General features: G+C 31.5%; 3 protein-coding genes across 10 annotated transcripts; 1 reads left to right on the plus strand and 2 right to left on the minus strand.

Annotated features, from left to right (window-relative positions):
• Positions 1-259: 259 nt before the first annotated feature.
• LOC105833703 (eukaryotic peptide chain release factor subunit 1) lies at positions 260-10009 on the minus strand. 3 transcript variants are annotated; one of them, XM_012675640.3, is made up of 12 exons: positions 9739-10008; positions 9148-9431; positions 8679-8854; positions 8279-8406; positions 8044-8194; positions 7760-7950; positions 7190-7319; positions 6885-7105; positions 6662-6809; positions 6099-6209; positions 3690-3706; positions 260-2905 (listed from the first exon to the last, which is right to left on the minus strand). In XM_012675640.3, exons 2-10 carry the CDS (start codon positions 9231-9233, stop codon positions 6130-6132), a joined length of 1311 nt encoding a protein of 436 aa, XP_012531094.1. In that variant the 5' UTR covers positions 9234-9431; positions 9739-10008; the 3' UTR covers positions 260-2905; positions 3690-3706; positions 6099-6129. The 3 variants fall into 3 exon arrangements, with proteins under 3 accessions (XP_012531094.1, XP_012531095.1, XP_012531093.1); XM_012675641.3 differs by lacking the exon at positions 3690-3706 and having other exon boundaries at positions 9739-10009; XM_012675639.3 differs by lacking the exons at positions 3690-3706; positions 6099-6209.
• A 2453-nt stretch (positions 10010-12462) lies between these two features.
• LOC105833699 lies at positions 12463-21727 on the plus strand. Of its 6 annotated transcripts, none has more exons than XM_036285218.1 (8): positions 12463-12605; positions 13175-13515; positions 13946-14187; positions 14293-14487; positions 14593-14868; positions 14942-20386; positions 20475-20692; positions 21378-21557. In XM_036285218.1, exons 2-6 carry the CDS (start codon positions 13365-13367, stop codon positions 15644-15646), a joined length of 1569 nt encoding a protein of 522 aa, XP_036141111.1. In that variant the 5' UTR covers positions 12463-12605; positions 13175-13364; the 3' UTR covers positions 15647-20386; positions 20475-20692; positions 21378-21557. The 6 variants fall into 6 exon arrangements, with proteins under 6 accessions (XP_036141111.1, XP_036141115.1, XP_036141114.1 ...); XM_036285222.1 differs by having other exon boundaries at positions 13949-14187; XM_036285221.1 differs by lacking the exon at positions 12463-12605 and having other exon boundaries at positions 13365-13515; positions 14942-16279; positions 20189-20386; positions 21378-21727.
• LOC105833696 lies at positions 18474-23208 on the minus strand. The gene is made up of 10 exons (XM_036285224.1): positions 23177-23208; positions 22616-22928; positions 22345-22534; positions 22082-22267; positions 21741-21998; positions 21569-21656; positions 21074-21461; positions 20859-20989; positions 20432-20676; positions 18474-20372 (listed from the first exon to the last, which is right to left on the minus strand). Exons 1-10 carry the CDS (start codon positions 23193-23195, stop codon positions 20340-20342), a joined length of 1851 nt encoding a protein of 616 aa, XP_036141117.1. The 5' UTR covers positions 23196-23208; the 3' UTR covers positions 18474-20339.
• Positions 23209-23447: the final 239 nt, after the last annotated feature.

Consider the following 23447-nt stretch of genomic DNA (forward strand, 5'->3'; position numbering starts at 1 on the left):
GAGAAAGTATTGTTTCTTCCCTTCTTATATTTAAACGGGATACGAACGGTCTAAATAAAGGTGGACATCAAGTAAATTTCTGAATATGAAGAACTGTGATTGGGGTCCGGAAGTATCGCCTTGACATAAACCATCATAAATTAATATTAAATACCTATTGTTTATATAATATGCAAAATGCAATAATCGAGAAAAATTGATCCAATTTTCCATGAGGTGTTATGCCAGTGTAACAGTTCCGGACTCTAATAACAATCTGTTTGTATGAGAAACATAGATTGTATTTTTTTCACTCATGTACTGTTTAATATCCTATGGTTGTCCAGTTCTATTCGGCATTTTATATATATTACGATGACACTTTACTCTTTCTCTTATATAAAACTTTGAGTAAAATATGTGAGAAAAGGAAGATTAGAAATAATGGTTATTCGATAAACTTTTTTTCCAAATGTTAAAAGTGTGACTAAAAGTGTAATAACACTACTATTGTTATTCCAACAAATCTGATCTTTTACAGTAAGGTAACCGATTTATCATAGTTTTCGCATATCTTGCATATACGTAATTATTAATTTTAGAGTGAAAAATTAAGACAATTTATTAAAGCTGAATCTTGCAAAATTACATGTATTGAAAAATTAATAATTAACAAATTACTGTTGTAAAAATATTGTTTTTCAAAAAATTTATTTTTGCATTAATGTATGATATATGTATATACATATAATGTTTTTAAATCATTATTTCAATCTTCCTCTTTGTCACCTGACAAAGCATAGATTTCACAGAAAATGAGCAGCAGTACCATCAAAAATTTCTTTCTCAATCCTTAGCTATGATCCATATATACTTGTAATCCAGCAAAAACAGATTTCATTTTAGAACAGCACGTGTGATATACATATACGAAAAAATGTGAAGTATTACAATAAAATTGTACTCTGAAAAATCGGCCGGGATAAAATGTTCACAACGATATTACGTATTGCCTTCCTGTTGGATACAAAATCTAATAAGGTTAGGAAACAATTAATTTCGATTAAAACACATTTCACTGGCAAAATACGTAGAAATAAAATAATCAATGACGAACATGTTATATAACTATGCTTATAGAAATCATAGGCAAGCCATAATCTAAGTACGTCATCGATCTGGTTATTAAAGCAACTCACGTGGACGACATTTCCGTGTATCTTTTACCTTAAAACAAAGATTACAAGGCTTTCTCTATTCTCTTCCTTTCTCTCACTCTTTTTCTCTCGTCATTCTCTCTCTCCCTTTTTCTCTCTCTTTCACTCAATGATATTTATTGATTTCTTAATTTATCTATCTTGCGTACTTAAATCGGATGTTCCGCTAAGCAGAAACGTAGTCGCACCGATGTATAGAAATAAATAATTATCTAGACTCCTATAGTGAGATGTTTACATATAAAAATTTGAAGAAACGTTAAGCCGGCAATTAACATCTGGGTATCTTGTGAGAGACAATACACAGATACAAATACTTCGAACCATCACGTTCTGGAATTCGTTGTGCACATATCGCAAAATCGGATCTCTCTTTCGAACGTTCCACTTTGATGAAGTTCTCTTGTGCGCCTGTTTTTGTCTCTGCAAGGTGTACATTACAACAGTATCGCAAATAATGTAAAAACATTATTAAATAACGATACACCGTTTTCGTCGAATAAATCTCACAGCATTCGACTCTTTGAGAAACTCTTTGCTTTCTATATAGTACTTTTTCATAAAGGATACTTCACCAAAATTGCACGTTACATTCTTTTCACATTTATACATACATAGCGTCGTTTATTACAGAGGCATCGTACGAATAAGCGAATTAAATTAACAATGTTAAAATAAATTTCGTAATATCTTCAGTAACCGTTTAAATATTGCGCGGGGAATATCTCTCTTCACTGAGGTGCATCACTATAACAATGAAAAATTACTTCGATACTTTTGCGAAGCATTTCTTATGTACAATTGTGTGAATGTACAAAAATCTAAGAGCCAAGAGCCAGCAACGGAGCAATGTAGGATTGCGAGGAATTATCTGTCCTTACGTTTACAAGTGTGTATCACTGCATAAGACGGAAATACTTCATTTACTCCGTGGATCGTGTACGCGACCTCAACTTATGTCTAAGGCAACTGTGCCGTTTTTAAAAATTGACATCTATTTACAGAACTCTTCTTCGTATGAATTTTGCAAATATCGGTGTAGAATGCACGATACGCAATTGTATGTTCATAATAATCAGTTTATTACAGCTCTTTCATGATTGTGTATGAACAAAATAGCGCTACAACCGCTCCTTATAGTTCAAATACTCATTTCTCGTAAAATCTATGATAGGATGACAAACATCAATTTAATATAAAATTACGATCGAACCACCATACACTGTACATTTGTATTCGGAACTGTAGAGCGCGTAGTGTAATTGTTTAAAGGAATAATTAAGGATCATAAATTGTAATACAAGGTGGTGAATGTATGAGAGTAGGCAGGTATCAAGCTGGCTTAATTAAGTGTTACAGTCTTCGAATCGCCTTTTCTTTTATAGACATGAATTATATCAGCCGCGTCATATTTGCTGGTGCTCTTTTCTTTCGTCGGTTACGATCTGCTTGATGTTTGATAAATTCTAGATAATAATTTGATGACGATATCGTACGTGCTGTTGTTATAAATTTTGAAACATGGTTTTTTAAATGCTTCTTTCTTGGGACATGAGAAAGAACATACTCGTGTCCCTCCTGCTTTCTCCAAAGCTATAAGAACCAAATGTCGATTGAATCATGGACTTAGTAGTCATCCAAATCAAAACTATCAGTTTCGATGTCGTCCAGCTGCATACTTTGAAAGTCCACTTTATACCGCAAGATACCTGTAAAATACACATTTAGAGATACATGCAAGACAATGATAACTATTACTTAAAAATTTCCTTTGCTAAAAAAATATTATCTTTTTATATGAAAATATTATTATTATAAAATATTATTAAGTATTTTGATAGTATTATTAAATATTAAAAACAACTGTATATAACAATAGCATATAAGCAAATGTATATAAATACATAAAACTGTATAATATTAACTGTTCATGACAGTAATAAATTATATAAATTTTGAATTAACATTTTATGACCGCTTTTTCCTAAGTAGAAAAAATATATTTTTATATATTATATATTATAATATGCATTATGGTAAAACACACTGTATAGAACACTCATATAAAACTTAAGTATAAAGCATGTTGAAAAATACAGAAAACATTGTCCAAAAAAAAAAAAAAAACATTGCGACTAGTTGAATTTTATGATTAAATTTGAAATAATTATTATGAAGACAATAACATTAAATTATGTAAATATTGGGTATTTTAACAGCTAGGATGACATGCAGTAAAATAATAAAATTTATAAATTTGTATTATATATATATATATATATTTAAAGTAAATTAATATTAAAAGATATTAATAAACGTTAAAGATATATGATAAAGATATAATAAACATTATTATAATTGTAACAAATTCATGTAATGTAAACATACACACACTATATACATATAAAATAATATTCTGGCGTAAATTATAATAATTGAATGTATTGATATTTTAATCTTTGTTATATAATTAGTAAAGAACATGTACTATACCTTTCCCAGTATGCAAGCTAATAAAAATAAGATATCAATTAGTATACTTGAAAGGTATTAAATATTTTAACTATTTTAAGCAATTGCTATGTGAAAGCATAAATACTCATAGATATCATAATTGCATAATACTTGTGTTCATTATCAGAGATAATACTTTTCATTTTTCTTTAGAATAGCATCAAGTTTTTGATAGTATATATTATTTATCTCTAATTATACATATGTAAAATGTATATTATCTATGATGATGAACTTAATGTTGCTTATTATTTAACATGCATTATTGGGATGAATTACATTATTATTTTTTATTTTCCATTATAAGCATGGACGTAGCGTATAACAAAAAAGAAGTATATTGAAAGCTGTAAGATTTAAAATATAGCATGTAATAATGTAGGATCTTGTTGATTACTCTCCTGCTTCCTATATCATTATAAATTTGATAATAGATATTTTAATATTTGAAAAAGTGGCATCCAAAGAGAAAGATTTTAAATACAGAATTAAGATAATTTAATCGATATTTTACCTATAAAATATATAATTATATTTCCAGAAGTAAACATTACATTGTTTTTTTTTTTATATAATGATGAATGAAACAGCCTCTTACGTTTAGACTAATATTAAACTATAACAATATAGCTGTATTAAGCTATTAACATAAATAGCAAAATTCGATTTTTTTAATTTCTTCTTGAAATATTATATAGATTAAAAAATTCAATTATATTAAAAGGTCATACATGTGCTCGTATACTACGATTTAATATCACTAGTAATTATCAATGTTATGATAGTCTGTATGACTATAGCATAATAATATAAATTCAATAATAGATATATAAATAACAGTATGTATAAATTGATAAATAAAATTTATAAAATAATAACAAAATTATGTATTAAATGTGCAATAAAAATCTACTTGCCAAGGGATAGATAGAAAATATTACAAAAATTATAAATAATCATGCAAACTATATTTCATAAGTATTATAGTTGAGAAACAAAAAATAGATTCATAAATCTTAAAAAATTTAAATATACGCACACATACTGCGTATATTTATTTAACGTTGTGCATATTTTCATTTAACAAAAATTCTCATATAATAACTTATATATGTGAGTGGTAACAATACATTTAAACAATACAATTTGAGATTTATCAAATAACGTGTATCATATGTTTAAAATGTAATTTTTAGTAAGATAAATATCAACATTTTCAAGGCAGGACAACATAGTAAGTAATTGGATTCTTAGTAATGATAATGAAACTTGTCATTGTTGCCTAAAAAAGCTAATTATTTCAAAGCGTTATCAGTTTATTAAACATTCAAACAAAGGCCTGTGAACATGGCCTTTATAATTCGTCATGGATTTTCGTTGTGTACGATGGTACCGTACGAAGATGGAAGATGATTTATTAAACGAATAAATATGTGTCCACATATTTGTGACAATGTATGTAGCTATCAAACAGTACTATTTTTCCAATGAATCAATCACTGTGTACATTGTATCTACTATTCCAATTATGAATACTGACAATAAATCTAACACGGCGATAAGAAAAGATAGCAAACTGGAAGAGTTAAACTCATCCTGTATATAAACAGAGTTTTATCCTTATATATATATATATATATATATATATATATATATATATACATACATATATATATACATACATACACGTAAGATTTTCTTTATACGCGTTTACCACCAAGAAAGAAAAGAAAAATAGCGAAGATTCTCAGACCTTTTTGTTCGTAGAAAAAAGGAATACTTTGAGAACTATAAACTAAAAATGCTTATTACCACATTCAAACTTATTTTAAGAGACACATATGCATATGTATACTACAGATTTGCACAGAAGAAATAAACTATTTAGTGAAAAACCCAAGAAAGAAATCGTGAATGACTTGGACAAATTTATCTTTATATTTATTGTTAGATTAATCAAAAACAAAATGTTTTACGATATAACTTTATACATGTTATAAAACAAAATGTATAAATTTAGAAGATATCATATACTTATTTTTATGTAAATATTTATATATTTATACGGTCAATTTTTTGTGCAATATTTTACTAATAACATGTCATCAATCAGGAAAAAATGAGAAAAAAATATTAAAAATCCAGATTATATAGAAATAACATCTTATAATAAATTCAACTTTTTATACTTTATTTAAGAGATTTATACTAATAGAAGTTCTATATTAATTCATTTATATTTATACATATAAGTACAAACAAATTAATTACATTATCAAAACTTTTACATAAAAGTTAATAAACGATAAATTTGTCCAGCTTTGCAAATCATATGCTTTATAATACACGAGATGTGAGTGAACGCACGCAAGACAGAGAAAGAGCTACCTGTTCGATTCTGAGTAATTCACAGATGAAATTAGTAATCATCAAGGTCAACATCATCAAGAGGCTCATCGGCCTGCAGTGACTGGAAATCAACTTTGTAGCGGAGGATTCCTATACACCAAGATATACTCCACAGTTAATATCAGTTTAATGAAATTTATCTTCCATGCAAAATAATCTTTGCTGGTGTCTACAGACATAACGTTAATCTACCGGCTTTTAGAAACATGTACCCAGAACACAATAACCATAACTTGGCAGTAATGTTTCATACCAAGCTAAATGCACAAATTGTATTAAAAAGAAATCCTAGCATATATATTACATATTATTCTAAATACAGGTATCAAAACTTTTTAATACCTTTTCTTAATTTTAATTTTCTATTTTCTCTTACTCTGTTATATTTACATTATTTAATTTTTCATTTGTTTTATTTTTTTTCTAGGACCATTTGTGATATGTACGTTTATATCTTTGATGATATAATAGATATGGAGATAAAATTTATTTTATAAAATAAAAAATGACAACATATATATATATATATATATAAAACTTACCTCCAATGCCACCAAAACCTCTGACAAACTGGGATCCTTCCTGAGACTTGTCTGTAATAATTTCCAAAGTGGCACCAAAACTTTTATAATTGTTCGCGAGCCATTCAAGTAATGGTTGGCATTCTACGAGCTCCAATTCTACACCGCTCTATAAAAAAATATATAAATAAGATATAAAAAAATAAAAACTTTTTATTTTGTACCTCATCGTTTCAATACTCACTTCTTTATCGGTAAAATGAGTTTTATCTTTTTCTTGCTCTGGCGTTAAATGTAGGACTTTCTCTTCTGCATTCGTATGATTTTTTAGAACATATCGTTGAATATCTAAATTTTCCCAACAAATTAAAGTTTCGACGCTACCTAATTCCAAGGCTCTCAACGTGTCTTCAACACCAAAACAATATTTACCAGTTTCTTGAGAAATTTCATCAAAGTAACGACCTAAACAAGATAAAAATCAAATATATATTACTAACCAAACATACTATATAATATTAGTATTGTAATTAGCATGTGAATATTTACCGATCAGCTTTTTCTCTTGTATAAACTTCACATTTTGCAAAGATTCGGCCGCTAACTCAATTGCTTGATTAAAACCATTTTCACCACCATATGATACATCAACCAACTTTATAACCTTGGCTTGTAATCTCTGAAAAAATCACATGTTTGAAAAATATGTTATCAATTAAAGAATTAATTAATGAGATGCATTAGATAATTAACAATGCTATCAATTGCTTGTCAAAAAATCTAAATTCAATTCTCAGACTTACCATCCTACATGTATAATATTAAGAATATTAAATATAAAAATATTCTACTCTAATAGAAATAAAGTAAAACGAGAATATCAAAATAATTAAAGATATAAATAAATCGAGAATACCATTTCCAAAGAAAAAAAATATTTTTAAAAATTAGTCCAGTTTTCTGAAGAAAGAATAAATAAGAGATTATAATCTCTTTCTGTAAAATTATAATGAAACAAATTTACAAACTTTGGCTTAAATCAAATTGCTCACGATAAGACAAACATTGACACAAACAATTAAAATAGTCATAATCACAAAAAAAAAGAATTTTACTTACTGGATCGAACATATCGGATTGACTAAGTTCCGTCTTAAAATCGGCGCTACCCGCAAGAATTAATCCAGCGATATTAGGTTTATCATTCGTGATATATAATTGAGTAGCGACTTCGGCTACTTTTCGAACATAATTATGTCGCTTTTCCATGCGTAATCGAGCAAAACGTAATGCAGATTGACCACCTCTGCCTGAAATCATATTGATGATGTTTAATATAAATGTCTTGAACTGAGTTTTGAACATTAATGGCAAAAATTAACTATTTTTGCATATATACATACCATGTTTCTTGGGAAGATCCACAGTAAATTTATGTAACACCTCGCGCGTATTACCCTGGAGCGTTCCAAACAATGCTCCATTACCATCCATTACAATAAAACCAAATTTGTTGTCATCCGCAAGTAATGCTGTGAGCGCTTCTGTGTGAAACTGCAAAATGAAGTTACAGTTTGTATAAAAATCATGTATAATTCATCACATTTATACAGTCAAATTTGCAAATGTAAAACATACCTTATTATCACAAAGATATAAAGATGTATTGATAGGTTTAAAAGGCTCAAAATCGATGTTAACCTTCTTTTCTTTTCCTTCTTCTGTTACAATAGTTCCACAATAAATTACCAGGCCATTTGGAGGCACTAAAATGCATAAATAAATCATAATTGATGTTTTAATATAAAACAAGATATTTTATACATATTTTATACATATATATATTTATGATAAAATTATAATATATATATTATAATATATATATATTTATAATAAAAAGAATCAAACATAATTGTAAGCTGTTATTATATAATACAACTACAATATTTTATAATATTATAAAAGTCATAGAAGTGTCTCAATTTTTTATACTCAATTTTTTATATCAAAAAGAACTTGATATAAACAAAAAACATACCTTTAGTATATAGCTTTAGCCTATGCTGCACCGATGTGATTGCACCCAAAACAGATAATCTATTTACACGTGACTTAATGTTCGACGCTGTACCAAATTCATCCGCCAGCATCTTGCTCACTCTTGATATTTGGTCCTTTGGAGGTATGATTAACGAAATCATACTCGTGCCATTCCTGCAAAGAAAAACAATTCAACTACTTTCATTTGTCAGCTCACTATAGAGACGATCGAGAAACAATTATGAAGAAATTCACTTATGCATAAAGAAAAAGACACCCGTATATCTTTTCCATGATATAAACTCTAATGAAACCACTATGTATTTCAACATTTATCAATGAAAAGAAGAGTGATTCTTGGGATTAAGAACTTTGGATTACAGAGCAAGCACATGCTTTGCCAAGCCATATGTCGGGAAGGCGATAACAACTGACAGCGCGGGACACGTCGGCGACGACCTACTTACCCTCTGGCCATTTCGAGGCTCTTTATGAGCTTCTTGATCTTCCAGATCTCGACGTTGCGGTCGGCGGAGGTCTCCTCGTTCGACATCGCTGCGGATGTGCGTGGGGACGCGTGGTCGCGGCGTTACGGTGTGCTGGGGTCCGAAACACTAAGAATTAATCGCTGCCACGCGCGCTCTGGTCCGCCCGGAGGTGGACGTGGACGTGGACGATGACAGTGAAGAACGAGCGGGCAATGTGACCCGCGTCGACGACGAGGGTACCGGACCCTGCGACGGGCTTCTCTCTGTGAAAATTACGGTCGGAAATTATCGGTAATTGCGAAATACCGCACTGATCCAGTTCACACCGGATTATATCAGCCACGAAGGAACGTGGTCGACATAGCCATTCATTCAGGGCGGCCGCCCGTTCCGTTCCGTTCGTCCACTCTCCTCTTTCTCTCTCTCTCTCTCTCTCTCTCTTTCTCTTTCATCCGTTCTACCTCTCTTTCTCTCTTAGGCTCGGTGTCGCGCGCGCGGGCATTAAACGCTCGGGTTTAAGCACGCGCCGTGCGGCCACCTTCGCTCGCGGCTATTATACTCCACACTCACTTTCGTAGAATTGTTACGGCGTGGTAGGTGCGTCCGACACGTCGACGTGTCGCGGCGGGCTAGCCCTCTTCAGCGGCGACGCAGCTCGTGACACGGCGAGTACGACCACGCGAGTGCGAGCCTCGATATGCACACGTCGGCCATGCAATGGCACAGCGGAAACGTCAGTGACCACGGTGGATGTGCCGTACACGCGAGACAAAATGGGAAGGAAAAAGACCCCGAGGCCGCCCAGTCGCGCACACACGACGACGCGCACGACTGCGAATCGCCGCGTTCGCATTGGCCAAAGAGCACGCGCCAGCGCGCGCGGTTTCTCCAACCGCCTTCATATGGCAGCCGATTGTGGACAAAAATTCACGATTGGTTTGTTCGCGTCGCCATGCTCCGACATGCTCCTACTCACTCCAACGCATTCTAATAGGTTGGCGTCATCGGAATCAACGTATTGGAGTGCGTTGGGGTGAATAGGAGCATGTCGGAGCATGTAACGCGAACAGACCTGATAATTCAAATTTGGGGACAGTTGTCCAATCTTCTAATTTCGCGATTTTTCTAAAAAATAAATCTGGGGCTCGATTCTTGAATTCATTCGCAAGAGAAACATATTCGCAAATTCTGTTCTTACAGAAAAATTGGAAATTTATTGGCTATCGTATAGCTTTTAACCAATAAACTTGCAATTTTTCTATTAGAGCGGGTATTTGCGCATACATTTCTCTTGTAAATGAATTTAAGAATAAAGTCCCTGATAACAAATTTTATATAAAAATAAATATAATTACATAAGGCGTAATCTACAATGAAGAATAAAGCCTCGTCTACAATGAGTTGTTAGTCGTTGGTCGTAAGAAGTTTAATCAATCATGTTCGCTTATTTTTCTCTAAAATCAACTGTAATTGATTGGATTTCTTACGACCAACAATTACCGACGGGTCGATTTCACTAATTCCGGTTACTTTAACCGGCCGGTTATTCCATTGGAATTGACCAATCGTATTTGTCATTAAGTAAAATTAACAAATGCGATTGGTCAATTCCAATGGAATAACCAACCGGTTAAGATAACCGGAGCTGGTGAAATCGGTCCTCATTGTAGACGAGGCATAAGAGCCGCACAGACTTCTGCATAATACAAAGGGTGCGTTCGGGGAGATGCTATTAGCGCTACCAGCATCAGTCCATCTTCATTACTCATTAAAAGTAGAACAAAGATAAACTGATGCTGATAGCGCTAATAGCGTCTCCTCGAACGCACCTAAAGTGCACAATGCATATAAGAGAATTAACCAATCAGAGGTCTTTATTTCTATCCTAGGAAGGAAAATAAACAACTCTGGCTGTGTTCCAAAATTCGGGACTCAATTCTGTACCGCCTGCCGACAACTATCGGTGTCGTTGCGCAAATATTTTATATGACAAAAAACCTGCGCAACGACGCCGATAGTTGTCGGTAGGCGATACAGAATAGTACTGAAAATCTATAGTCCACATTTATGAAGGCTGCTTTCCTTTTAGGCCAGGGGCTCGATTCTTGAATTCATTCGCAAGAAAACGTATGCGCAAATACCCGCTCTAACAGAAAAGTTGCAAGTTTATTGGTTAAAAGCCATACGATAGCCAATAAATTTTCAACTTTTCTGTAAGAACAGAATTTGCGAATACATTTCTCTTGCAAATGAATTCAAGAATCGAGCCCCAGATCTACAATAGGTGTAGTAATTAAGCCTTAAGCCCTAAGGAATTAACCAATTATATTCGTTTATTTTTTTCACATTCAATTGGTGAGTTTCTTATGGCATAAGGCTTACTACACCTATTGTAGATCCGGGCTTAGGGAACACAATCGACACAAGTATCGTTCTATCTTTGTTACTCATTGAACATAAAAAAAGATAGAACAATGCTTGTGTCGATTGTGTTCCCTAAAAAGGCTGGTATTCATAGTCGAATCTTATATTTAAGATTATCTTGAGTACTGTCTTAAGATTCCATCAGCCAATCACAGAGCCGTATTAGTATTTTAAGACATTGCTTTAAATAAGAGACGATCTTTAAATAAGATTCGACTATAAATACTGACTATTACTTCTGTTGACATTGTAGACCTTGCATTAGTCTAGCTTTTGTTTAGTCGCATTATTAAAAAAAAAGAACTACTGTAAGGGCCATTCTATAATATTCGCAAGTCGCCAGTTGCCTTTTGCGACCGCCAATGAACATTGAGCTTTACGTATGGAGCTCGATGATCATTGATTGTCTTAGGACCGGTTTCATCAATGCGAGTTAATCTAATCGGTCGATTATTTTGGGTCATTCCATTGAAATTGACCAATCTCATTTGTTAATTTTATTTAAATACGATTGGTCAATTCCAATAGAATAACCTAAAATAATCGACCGATTAGATTAACTCGCGTTGGTGAAACCGGGCCATAGGAAGCAACTGGCGACTTGCGACTATTGTAGAATGGCCCTAAAGGCCACTTGCACCAAACTCTGATTAACATAATCGTTAATTAGTCCATTAGAATTGATCAATTGCATTTGTTAATTTTGCTTAACACGACAAATATGATTGGTCAATTCCAATAGACTAATCAACGATGAAGTTAATCAGAGTTTGGTGCAAGTGGCCCTTAAATGATATTCACGACCATTTTTTGCCTCTCGACCAATGATTGAAGAGAGAGAGACAGGTTACCCCATCTGTTGTTTCTAGGTGTCGTAACAGACGCGGACCATGGACAAAACCCAAGCAAAAAAGGCAATGGCGGCTACCCGTAGAATGGTCAGCGAGCTCGGTTACGTGAAAAATCTTGGAAAGATGTGATCTATTTGTCACGATCGACGGACGTAATTTGAGGTACGTATCCGGCGAATCTCCCTTTCTGAGGCGTCGATTTTCTCAATACGATAACGCCACTGGATGCCGTAAAGACAATCTTGGGCAACATGTGGATTTCAAGCGATTCGATCGGAAAAACATGATCTATCCCAGAGAGCTTAAAATAATCTCGAGACACTCAAGTCTAAAACTTACTTTTCGTGATCGAATTTGAATGCTCACTCGCTCTTCGATTTCTCATATGCCGGCGTGACACGAGATAGCCTTGTTTGTGTAAAACCTCGTGTTTGTCAGTAATAACATGTTTGTTTACGAAATTTGTTACACGAGTTTACGTTGATTTTCTAATTTGTTAATTTTCATTGATGGAACATGTCCAATATCGAATAACAAATATAAATTATTTTTTGTTCACATGCTTGATGATTCACTGACTTGTCTTGTTTTGTATAAGTAATACTCTCATGTAATAAATTTGATAAAATAATGTGTTAAATATTTGTAGCTATAATGTTTCGGCTTATTTTGATTAATTAATTTTATGAGCTTTACATTGTTTTAAATTATTTCAATTAATTTTTTTATAGGTATATGGCTTGAAGGGGAGTATTCTTACCTGTAAAGGTAGAAATGGCACAGGGTATGTGCAGAGGATGGCTGATAGACGGATGGACTTGTTGTCGTATCAATTAGACAACGAATGGTGGCCACTGGTAAGTCAAACAAAAAGATACGACAGCAAGCAGGAAGGAGCAAATGAGCGAGCGCACTTAAGTAATGAGCGAGACTCGGCATTATCCTATTCGCTCGGTCTCGGACTTATACGCAGCCGAGGAAATAGAAGTGCTTCTTTTAGAAGAAATACGCGATCTGGAACCACCACCCACCATATATTCTAAACCTGAGGACATTCAAGACTTCGAGATTGGTATGTATAATGTTTCAATTAACGTTTTTATGTTAACACAAAATTAACATTAAATTTTGTTTGCAAAATTTAAACTTTATGCTGTGATAATACTTCATAATTACTTTTAATGATATTCAAGTAACATGTAATTATTAAAAGTATAACTGCTATATTCTAAAACTGTAGTATAGTAATTACATTAAAGTTTATAGTTTACATTAAATATGCTATAGATTTTTAATTACTACAGTGTAGAAATTTTGGAACACAGTTTTTATCTCACTTAGTTCATTAATGTCTATTTTTACCAACACAGAATAACTTTGACCTTAATTTAACTTTATCTTTTTCTAGTAAAAATTAGAAGAATTATAAAAATTAGAAAAAGATAAAAAGTAATTTAAATGACTGCATATACGAATGTATACATGGAATATTGTATAAATAGCAGGCAGTAGGACAGGGGGGCGAATCAGCTCCCAATCATCAGACCTGGATTCGCCGGGGGTGAACTCGACGGTCCACTCATGGGATTCGCATGCAATTTACCATGGTCACTATGGTAATAGTGACCACAGACCTGGCTCATCAAATGCCATGCCTTGGTCTCGCGCAAGCCATGTGGTTATTTACTGCGACATACAAGGACATCTTAAAACACCTACGGGTGTTGTTAGACTCTTATTACTTGTGAGTGTAAAGTCACTTTCCTGTAGAAAATGTATGAACATACTCAAAGTTTGAGCTATTGAAAATTATTTTATATATAGATATATTAATGAGCGCATTTCGTAGATATCCTCCGCCGCTTGTTTGGCAACTTTATGCAGTTCTGGCACTGCCAAGGTCAGCATTTTTATGCTGCCTTTAGCAGATCGTTTACGATTCATGATCTTTGTAGCTGTTTTCTGTTTCTTGGTCACTGCAGCCCTTCTCTTCCTTGATATTTCGCATGTCATTTACATCCTTCCTTTAAATTGGGCTAAAGTGGTAAGTAATATTTTGCTAATAACACACGTGTATGTTTCAGAAATTATTTGTGTAATTATTTAGATATCAGTTGATGCTGTTACATGTAAGAGTTTTTTTTTCTAGAATGCTATAGTATTCACTGGCATAGGCTTGTCATATGCTGCAAGTAGCGTATTACTAGCATGTACAGTATGGGAATACCACAGTGGAGGCTGGGCAACAAGACGCACACGTTCCCAACTGACTGCTGCGACAGTAGTCGGACTTTTTTGTGCTCTCTTAGCATTTTTATTATCCTGGATACATTGTCGTAGTGGATCAAGTTGTAAAGGTCAAGATTCCCGTAGTAATACCCCAACGCAACTTTACAAACCCGTTGACAATTCTTCTTCCTCTGGGGTAATTATCTGCTTGTTTTATGATGTAAGTATAGAGTAGCAATCACCAGGTATCAATGTAATCTAAAATGCAGGTCACTTTGAAGGAACGTAGTCCTAAGAGACCAGCTTCGTGGACTGTGAAAAATCAGCAATCGAAGAAACGCAATGATAGTGATACGAACACTAGTAACGGTGGTCATCGCGGTAGCAATCACGAGAAATTTAAACAAGGCGCCAAAAAGGACCATTGGGCTACTGCCAAGCAGCACATGTTAGAAACTCATACGAATAATGAAGATACTCAACGGGAGGAGTCTGAAATTGAGAGGAGACGAAGAAGACGAAGGAAAGAAGGTGACAGTAGTTCAACCGGTGACGGAAACATACCAGGTAGTAGTAAGGCTGATGCTAGCCGTGTTACTGCAGAGGAAGCTAAGACTAGGCGAGTGCCGCGAAAGTTACCTCTACAATCTACAGTGGAGCAATCTCAGCCGTGGTCTGACGCCGAACGTAGGAATAGTGGTACAACGCAAATTAAAAGTAAAACTAGGCGAACGCCAGTGAACAATGACGCACAGAATTGTTGTGAAATGAACGAGGCTAGATCGATTAATCGAGTGACTCGAAACGGTCTCCGCAATTGGGAGGCGGAATGTACGTCTAGCAACGGTATAGAAGAAACTACTGATGCAATTGTGGTTGTTCGTAACACTATGTGGTCCGGACAGTGGCGCCCACCACCAGATGATGTTCAACCTTGTTCTAGCAAAACTATCGACCCTTACAGCTTTGCCTGAATGTCGTGTGAAATACGAAGCACACATTTTAGGTAAAAAATGAACCTGTTTTATTAAGCAGTTTCTATGAATTTGTGACGAAATTTTTTATAAACCAAGTATCTATATACTTTACGTTAAACTTTTCTTTCTTAAATTGCAATAATATAGTTATCACGTATTATATATTTGAAATTTTATATCTTTTTCTTGTTTGTATAAATTCATTTGAAATTTATAGGTCCAACATTTTGTATTGTATAATGCATACTATGGCTGAAAGAGAATTGTATCTTGGTTTTATATGTTGCGTCTACATTTTCAATTGTCCATAAAATGCGATGTGATTTAAAGTGTACGTAAAGTATATAGATTATTATATTTGTACATGCAATAGGTGAAAAAGATTGTAGCATGGACTTACTAATAGGGCTATCAAATTTGTCGTTATCGAACTTTACAGGACGAAATTGTGTCCAAAGATTTAAGATCGTGTATAAAATTATTGCTGCCTTGTACATTTTTGCTGCCAAGAGGATAGATTCTCTTTAGTTATTCAGGTCCTGACGTTTTGCATCACACAAAACCAGACTGCCCAACTTTGATAAGCAAATAACGCCACTTCATTCCAATCATGTACCAAATAATAAATAAGTAAGTTTTAATGGGATTTTGTAAGTATAAGACCACTATATAGCACGTAACCCTAATATATATTTGACTAATTATTTCATATTTTGATGCCAATATATTTTGAGCTCCATGCATACTTGAAAAAGAAATTGTAGTGCGTGCAAGGAGAAACCGCCTATTCTTTAAGATGAAAGTGTGTATATATTAAATCTTGAAAGGATTGTATACAGCAAAATGTAGCTAGACCGATCTTTCTATCAATCCTACATACAAAGAATGACAATTACAGTTGCAATTCGCAATTGTAATTTGTCTATTTAAATTTTAGAAGTAATTGCAAATTTTTGAAATAAACACAAGATTTTTTTTTATTCAATTCTAAGTTGTGTGATTATATACTTTATTTAAAAATGCTTAAAGATCTATGAGAAAATTAAAATTAATAATGTTATGAAACATTAAAAAATATTGCTTTTTAATAAAGCTTTTAATAAATTAAAAAATTATACGCGAAATTAGAACAACTTGCAACATTCCTCATTAGATTTGATTTCAAGTTTTAATTGAGATATGATTAGATAGCTTATTAATACCAACATAATATTAAAATTATATTTTATTTTGCAATGACAATACCTTTATATATGTACATTTCACACAATGGCCTTATAGAATTTTAAATTTTTAGAAAAATGCTAAAAATAATTTTATATGGAAAGAATTTTTTATTGACTTATAATAAAATTATAAGACGATTGGTATTTTTTGCATTAGAAGATCGGTTTGGCATTGGTTCCCGTATAAACAGAATAGTATGCGTGGAACACGAATATTCATTGTATTATTTCAATTAGCTCATACTCTGAAATGTGCTCATTATATTACAATAGTATGATATTTGCACAAGGACGGATTTATAAATCATTTACACTATACAAATTTTATTTATAGCCTACTCATAAATTAAATATTAATTTTAACAAGAAGTAACATTGAAGTACATAATTAGTTATTTTTAGTCTTAATTGAATATTTCCACATATTATAGAAATCGATTTTTGTTGATTTATTTAAAACAAAATAATCCGTCCCTGTTCCTGGACGCATTATTTATAAGTATTTTACGTAGTTTTAAAATTATTAGACGTATAGTATTATTTATTGTGTTAATTGTATCAATCTTTTATATACTTTAATGAGAGAGTCTAGTCAACTCTAGTCAAGCACTTTTTTGTACAACTATATCTTCTTAATAATCCATCAAATTAAAGAGCAAAGTATTTTTTAGTACATACATATCGTGTTAGAAGTACAATTCATCTTAGAAGAACTATTAAGCGCTTGTTTCCTGATTGATATTTCCATTGAGTCTTTCTCAATATACGATAATATAACATAGTCTTCAGAATTCCTCTGATATCTCGTTTCGCCTTCGTTCAATGTATCACGACCATTATACGATCGAATAAATATAAACATATTAGCTAATCTTAATTAAGACAACTATTTTGTCTGACAACAGCTATTTTGTCTTTTGATACGCGAGTATAAACAAATAAATTACACATTTATTGAACTTTGATGCGTCGACTTTAAATCAATTAATAGTATAAGAGAAATAAAATGCGTGTTCATATAGATTCATAAAGAGAAATAGCATATAATACAGCAGCTTCGTTGTGGCAAATATCGATGGTATCTCAACTATTTTGTTGGACATAACGAGAAACAATGTATAACTCTTCTGTATATGATTTATTGTTAGTACGCTAATATATTTGAAAGTGTGATTTGATGACATTGAAATAAATGTTTAGAAGTAATTCAAATGATAATAAAATGTCACTTGGCGTAATAAGGCAATTAGTTTTGAACTAAATTAAAGGGCACAAGCACTGCCAGAGGAAGTATAATGCTCTTTGAATGTAATGTAATATCGATTAAGTTCTCTTTAGTCGGTATTCATAGTACTTATATTTAAAATTATCTTAAGTACTGTTTTCAGATCCTATCAACCAATCGTGGAGCCATTTTAGCATCTTTGGATACTATTTGAGACGATCTTAAAATAAGATTTAACTATGAATACCAGCCTTAATGACTTCACATCTGAGGCTTGTAATTTTATGATCTGTAGCTCAAACTCGTGCACTTAGCGTTATATCATTTTATTTTACATTGTTCTTTGTAATACATTTTTAAATGCTAAATTAAATTTTTTTTTAATAAAAAAATATTATTTCTTAAATAATACTATCAAATAACGGACAACTAATGGATTAAAGTCATTATTATCACTATATATAGATTAAATTATTACTTGACTTCGATATTTGCAGCAATTATTTGCTTCAACGAAGTTAAATAACAAATAGCAGTATGTTTGTGATACATGAAAAGCACTGTTTCCTTAGAATTTGTATGAATAAATTATCATTCAGGCAATAAATTTCGATTATGATTAATAAACGCAGATTTCATTATATATTAAGCTCGATTGACGACCTGTAGTGATAGCATGACAATCCAAATCTGTATATAACCTGAGATCCTTTAAAAATTAGGTGAATTAGAAAGAATTGATAGGAAAAATTATTGTAAATTTAAATGGGTATTTTAACAAATATATTAATTGAGAAATGGTTTCTTATGATGTCAAAAATTGGAATTTTCTATTTCATAGAATAAATTCCTGTCGATTCGTTTTAATTCTCCTAGCAAAATAATTCAACTGGCCTAATTCCTCATTCGTTAAATAATAGATGCACACATGTAATGCGTTACCTGTCTTAAATACAAAGTGTTCGTCTCATTTGAATATTTCTAATGTGTTTTAATATTTATGTGGATGTAGTGTTTAAATATTAATAATATATAATGTCATTGTATTTATATATTTAGTTACATGAAAATGAATAATGTGATGCTGCCAATTATTATAGTGAACATCAAACTGTAGCGACACATTGTAGGACTGTTAGGAGAATCGTGATTTGAATGTCTTTGCAGAAGTCTGAAAATTGATATGAATAAATAAGATGGCTAAACATATTACCAAATTATGACGCAGATATCATGCGATCACACACAGTATCTTGGTGATTTGTTGAGCTGATAGCGAATGATCTGGACAATAAATGATTCATGAGTCACGTAGCACCTAAGTTATATAGCATTATCACATATTCATTTTGTACATCTAGGAGTAAATGAATGGCGAATATTTACACACTATCGACTGCGGAATTGTGCGTGTGATTGTGTATGTTACTTAATAATATATCACAAATCTAGTCAGAGTGAGCCTTGTGTGTGTAATGTTACTTGAACAGAACAATGTACATTTGTTAGTAAATGCGTTAAACACGGCTCGATTGGCGACAGCTAAGTATAACATTATATTCTGCGTATATGCTATTGAAAAATCACATTGTCACGCAATCGTCCGAAATACAGACGGAATTATCAAAATCTGCGCGATCTATTCAACTTTACAAAAATCACGCCTTATAAGGATTCGAAGTATCTAACAGTGTATATAAATCGAGATTATTATAAGATTACAAATGATAATCTTTCCGTAGTACATAATAATTATTTTCAACACAAGGTTAATGCAAAAGATGAATATTTAGAATAAAATCCATATCGAGCTTACATACAGAATATCTCTAATTACCAGAATTTTTAATATTTTTATCTCTATTATGTCAATTTTTAAAATTTTAAATTAATATTCGAAGATATTACATAAGAATTAAGAAGAATGTCATTATTTGCGTGCAACTTCAGTGGAATTTCTCATCGAATTAATGTAGAAAAATCAGTCGTTAAGATTATTGTGTTCAGTCTCTTTCAATTTTCCAACTATGTCCTCCAAGTTTTTACGGCGTCCATAGAATTTCGTTTTATCGCTTCCTTTTGCTATAGAGGTATAAGGATACACGTTTCCGACATAATGATGAATCCAATCGCTTGAAGAATGAAGAAATCGCGGAAATATCACAAATAATTAAGTCTCCAATGTTAAACATAAAAGTCATATTTCCGATATACTTCAGTTGTTGAGCACATAAATGACTTACCTTTGATTACTGGCATACAGAGGCGAAGTCTGTAATAATATACGTAAGTAAATGAATTTCAGAATAATCTTATGTTGTATCTTCTTACCTGCCGTTGAAGTTTTAACTGCTTCAATAATAAATATTTACAGATGGATCTTGTCCAACTGTATTGATTACAGTACACGCTCGATAATCCGGATAAATTCACCGGATACATCGAAAATTGCGGCCTCGTTATCAAATGACGTTGATGAAGCAAGTGTTGCTGATGACACATATAATTCGAGTAATGCGGATCATCATAGGCTGTTAAATGATCCGAGGAAGACATTAAAGAATTCGATATTGCAACTGTAACAAAATTTATGTAATCAATATTTAACACTTTATGTCTAATTAATCATCACAGTTTATTATGTTCCATTACAATATACATATCTAAAAAATTATTTAAGTTACTAAGAATAGAATATTAGAATAGTTAAGCTACAATTCTACATTATACATAATATAGCATTAATTTTTTAATTAACCTTTCGCTCTCTGAACATTCAATAACGTATCGTAATATCGTTTCTTGTATGTAGCTAGTTGAACCATTGAGCGAGCTTGAAAATTGTCTTCTGAATTTACATTATTTGATTTTGATTCTACTATTTCGCATCTGAATTAGAAATAGTTTTCTTATTATATTAGTACTATCGCGCACATGATTAAAACGTTTACAGTAAAATGAGTACACATTTACCCATGTTTTGAGTTTTTTACATTTTTCTCTTTGTATTCCAACGTAGCTACTTTCTTTTTCATTTTGTAATTTAAATTATTTTGTTGTAATTGTAATTCAGTTATTTTATTGAATTCTTGAGAACTAAATTTTTTTTGCAATTTATTATCGTAAGTAATAACTTTCTGTTTTGTTTCAACAAATTCTCTCGGATTCTTTTGTGTGTTATCTGTATTTTGCCGCTTTAAAAGTAAGCAGCTGTTGTTATCGCTATTTGAAACATTACATGATAAATCCTGCCTTAAAACTTTTTGTGGTGTTCCAGGTTTTAGATTTTTCGATGGAAAATACATCTTATTCAAAGATTCCACTTGTGGATATGTTCTGATGCGTGGGAAAATTGACAATTCTGTATGTGTAATGCATATATAAAAAATTATTTTTATAATTTTATATGTATTATCTCTAATTTTTTAAAAATTTATATTAAACAAATGGATAAAAATTGAATGTTACCAACAAAAATTCCTTCTTGTGCTCGTTTTAAAAAATTGTTTAAACTCGTTTTAAGTTTATTGTGCGCAGTTGGTAAGAGATCATCCGTCTATAGAATTTAATTAATTTAATTTTATACTTCTAGAAATACTTTTTAAAAAATATATAAAAATTTTTATATATTTGTTTATACATTTATGATAACATCCTGATCTTCGGTCCAACACACATCCATTTTATATATATCATCTTTAATTGTCTGCTTAATTGTTGCGTCTTGATCAACATCGATAATCTTGTGTGACATGCTAGATTTTTTATCTTTGTCAAACATATATTTTTTATATTCACATTTAACGTTATTCACAAATTTTGGGGGAATCTTATTTTGCCGTGAATCTGCTATGTTTGCTATGCTGTCAACATTATTACACATCTTCATACATATGTCCTAAAATTTATTTATGTATTGTAACTTACATTGAACTTTATTTTACTTATCTTTTTCCATTTATTTCTTTTTTTTATACAGACCTGATATTCTGTTCGTGATGAGTGACAAAGATGTGACTCGCCAATGGTATTACATAAATTAATTTTAGCAGGTGGACAATATTTCTTGTTAAGCAGGTATTGCTGATAAAATGACATTTGATACTTATTATTTCTCTCCAGCCAATTCTTTGAATTATCATTTAGATGATGATTTGATAAATCCGCCTATTGATTAATATAGAATTTAAACTGCCATAATTTCTTAATGAAAATTTACATAATGTTTTCTACAAATGAATTACGTTTCTTATATGACTAGGAATCATGGAAATTTCACTCTTAGAAAAACCTCGGAAAGAAAAAGCTTCGGAAAACGATTTAAAATCCGATTCATTCTTATCGTACATAAAACTTTGCTTTGGTGATGAAATACTATCCATTTTTCTGTCCATATTTTTAATATCAAATATACTTTGAAACATATTGCTGCTACTGTAATAATGTGAAGTATAAAATTATATAATAATAAAAAGAGTTGGGTGATGATAAAAAAAAACTACAAAAAGGGCTTACTTTTCCAGCAGATTGAGTTTAGTGAAACCTGTAACTGTACGGAACATTCCTTTAATCGTATGATCTGATATATTGTTTGGAGAAGGTATCATTGAGAGTAGTTGTTGCTTGTTTTGAAAACCATAATCTTCTAATAAATCATAGACTTCTCTCAGTACATGTTTATATGCATTAATATCATTTTTTGGTTGATATTTTTGCAATAATTGTATAATTATATTTGAAATGTGAGTCCTCTCATAATCGTGTTGTATGGCTGAATATAACGATAAAAAATCTATTGCTGACGTGGTATCAATGTCATTTGTACTCTCTAGTTAAAAAATATTAACTTTTTTTAGAATTTAAAAAATCCTATTTTTATCATATCTTAAAATAATATTTTCAATAAAAATAAAATCTAATTCTATATATTCATTACATCTAATTATTTCTATTTTTAGATACTGTTTGGCTAAAATAAAATAGTTACACATGATTTAAAAATATTATTGACAACCACAATATATACAACTATTATTTTTATTTCTAGATAATTATATTAAAATATATGTTACTCACGCTGTTCCAAATTATCCATGCTTGTAATAATATAAGACTTAAGTTGAAAAGACAGTGATCAATTGCTCACAACGACCTTATCCTATCAAATTCGAGTCAAAATAAGGTATTCGTGAAATAAATGAAGTATTTTCATTATTGAAAACAATTGACAAATGCAATACACACAGCTCATTTGTAAAACTATTAAAATCCGATCGCATCCATATGCTATATTTATATATATAGTGAACAAAAAATGAGTAACTTAAAGTATGGATTGAAAAAAAAT

The sequence above is a fragment of the Monomorium pharaonis genome, chromosome 4 (genome assembly GCF_013373865.1).
Source record: "Monomorium pharaonis isolate MP-MQ-018 chromosome 4, ASM1337386v2, whole genome shotgun sequence".
NCBI classification, from domain to species: Eukaryota; Metazoa; Arthropoda; class Insecta; order Hymenoptera; family Formicidae; genus Monomorium; species Monomorium pharaonis.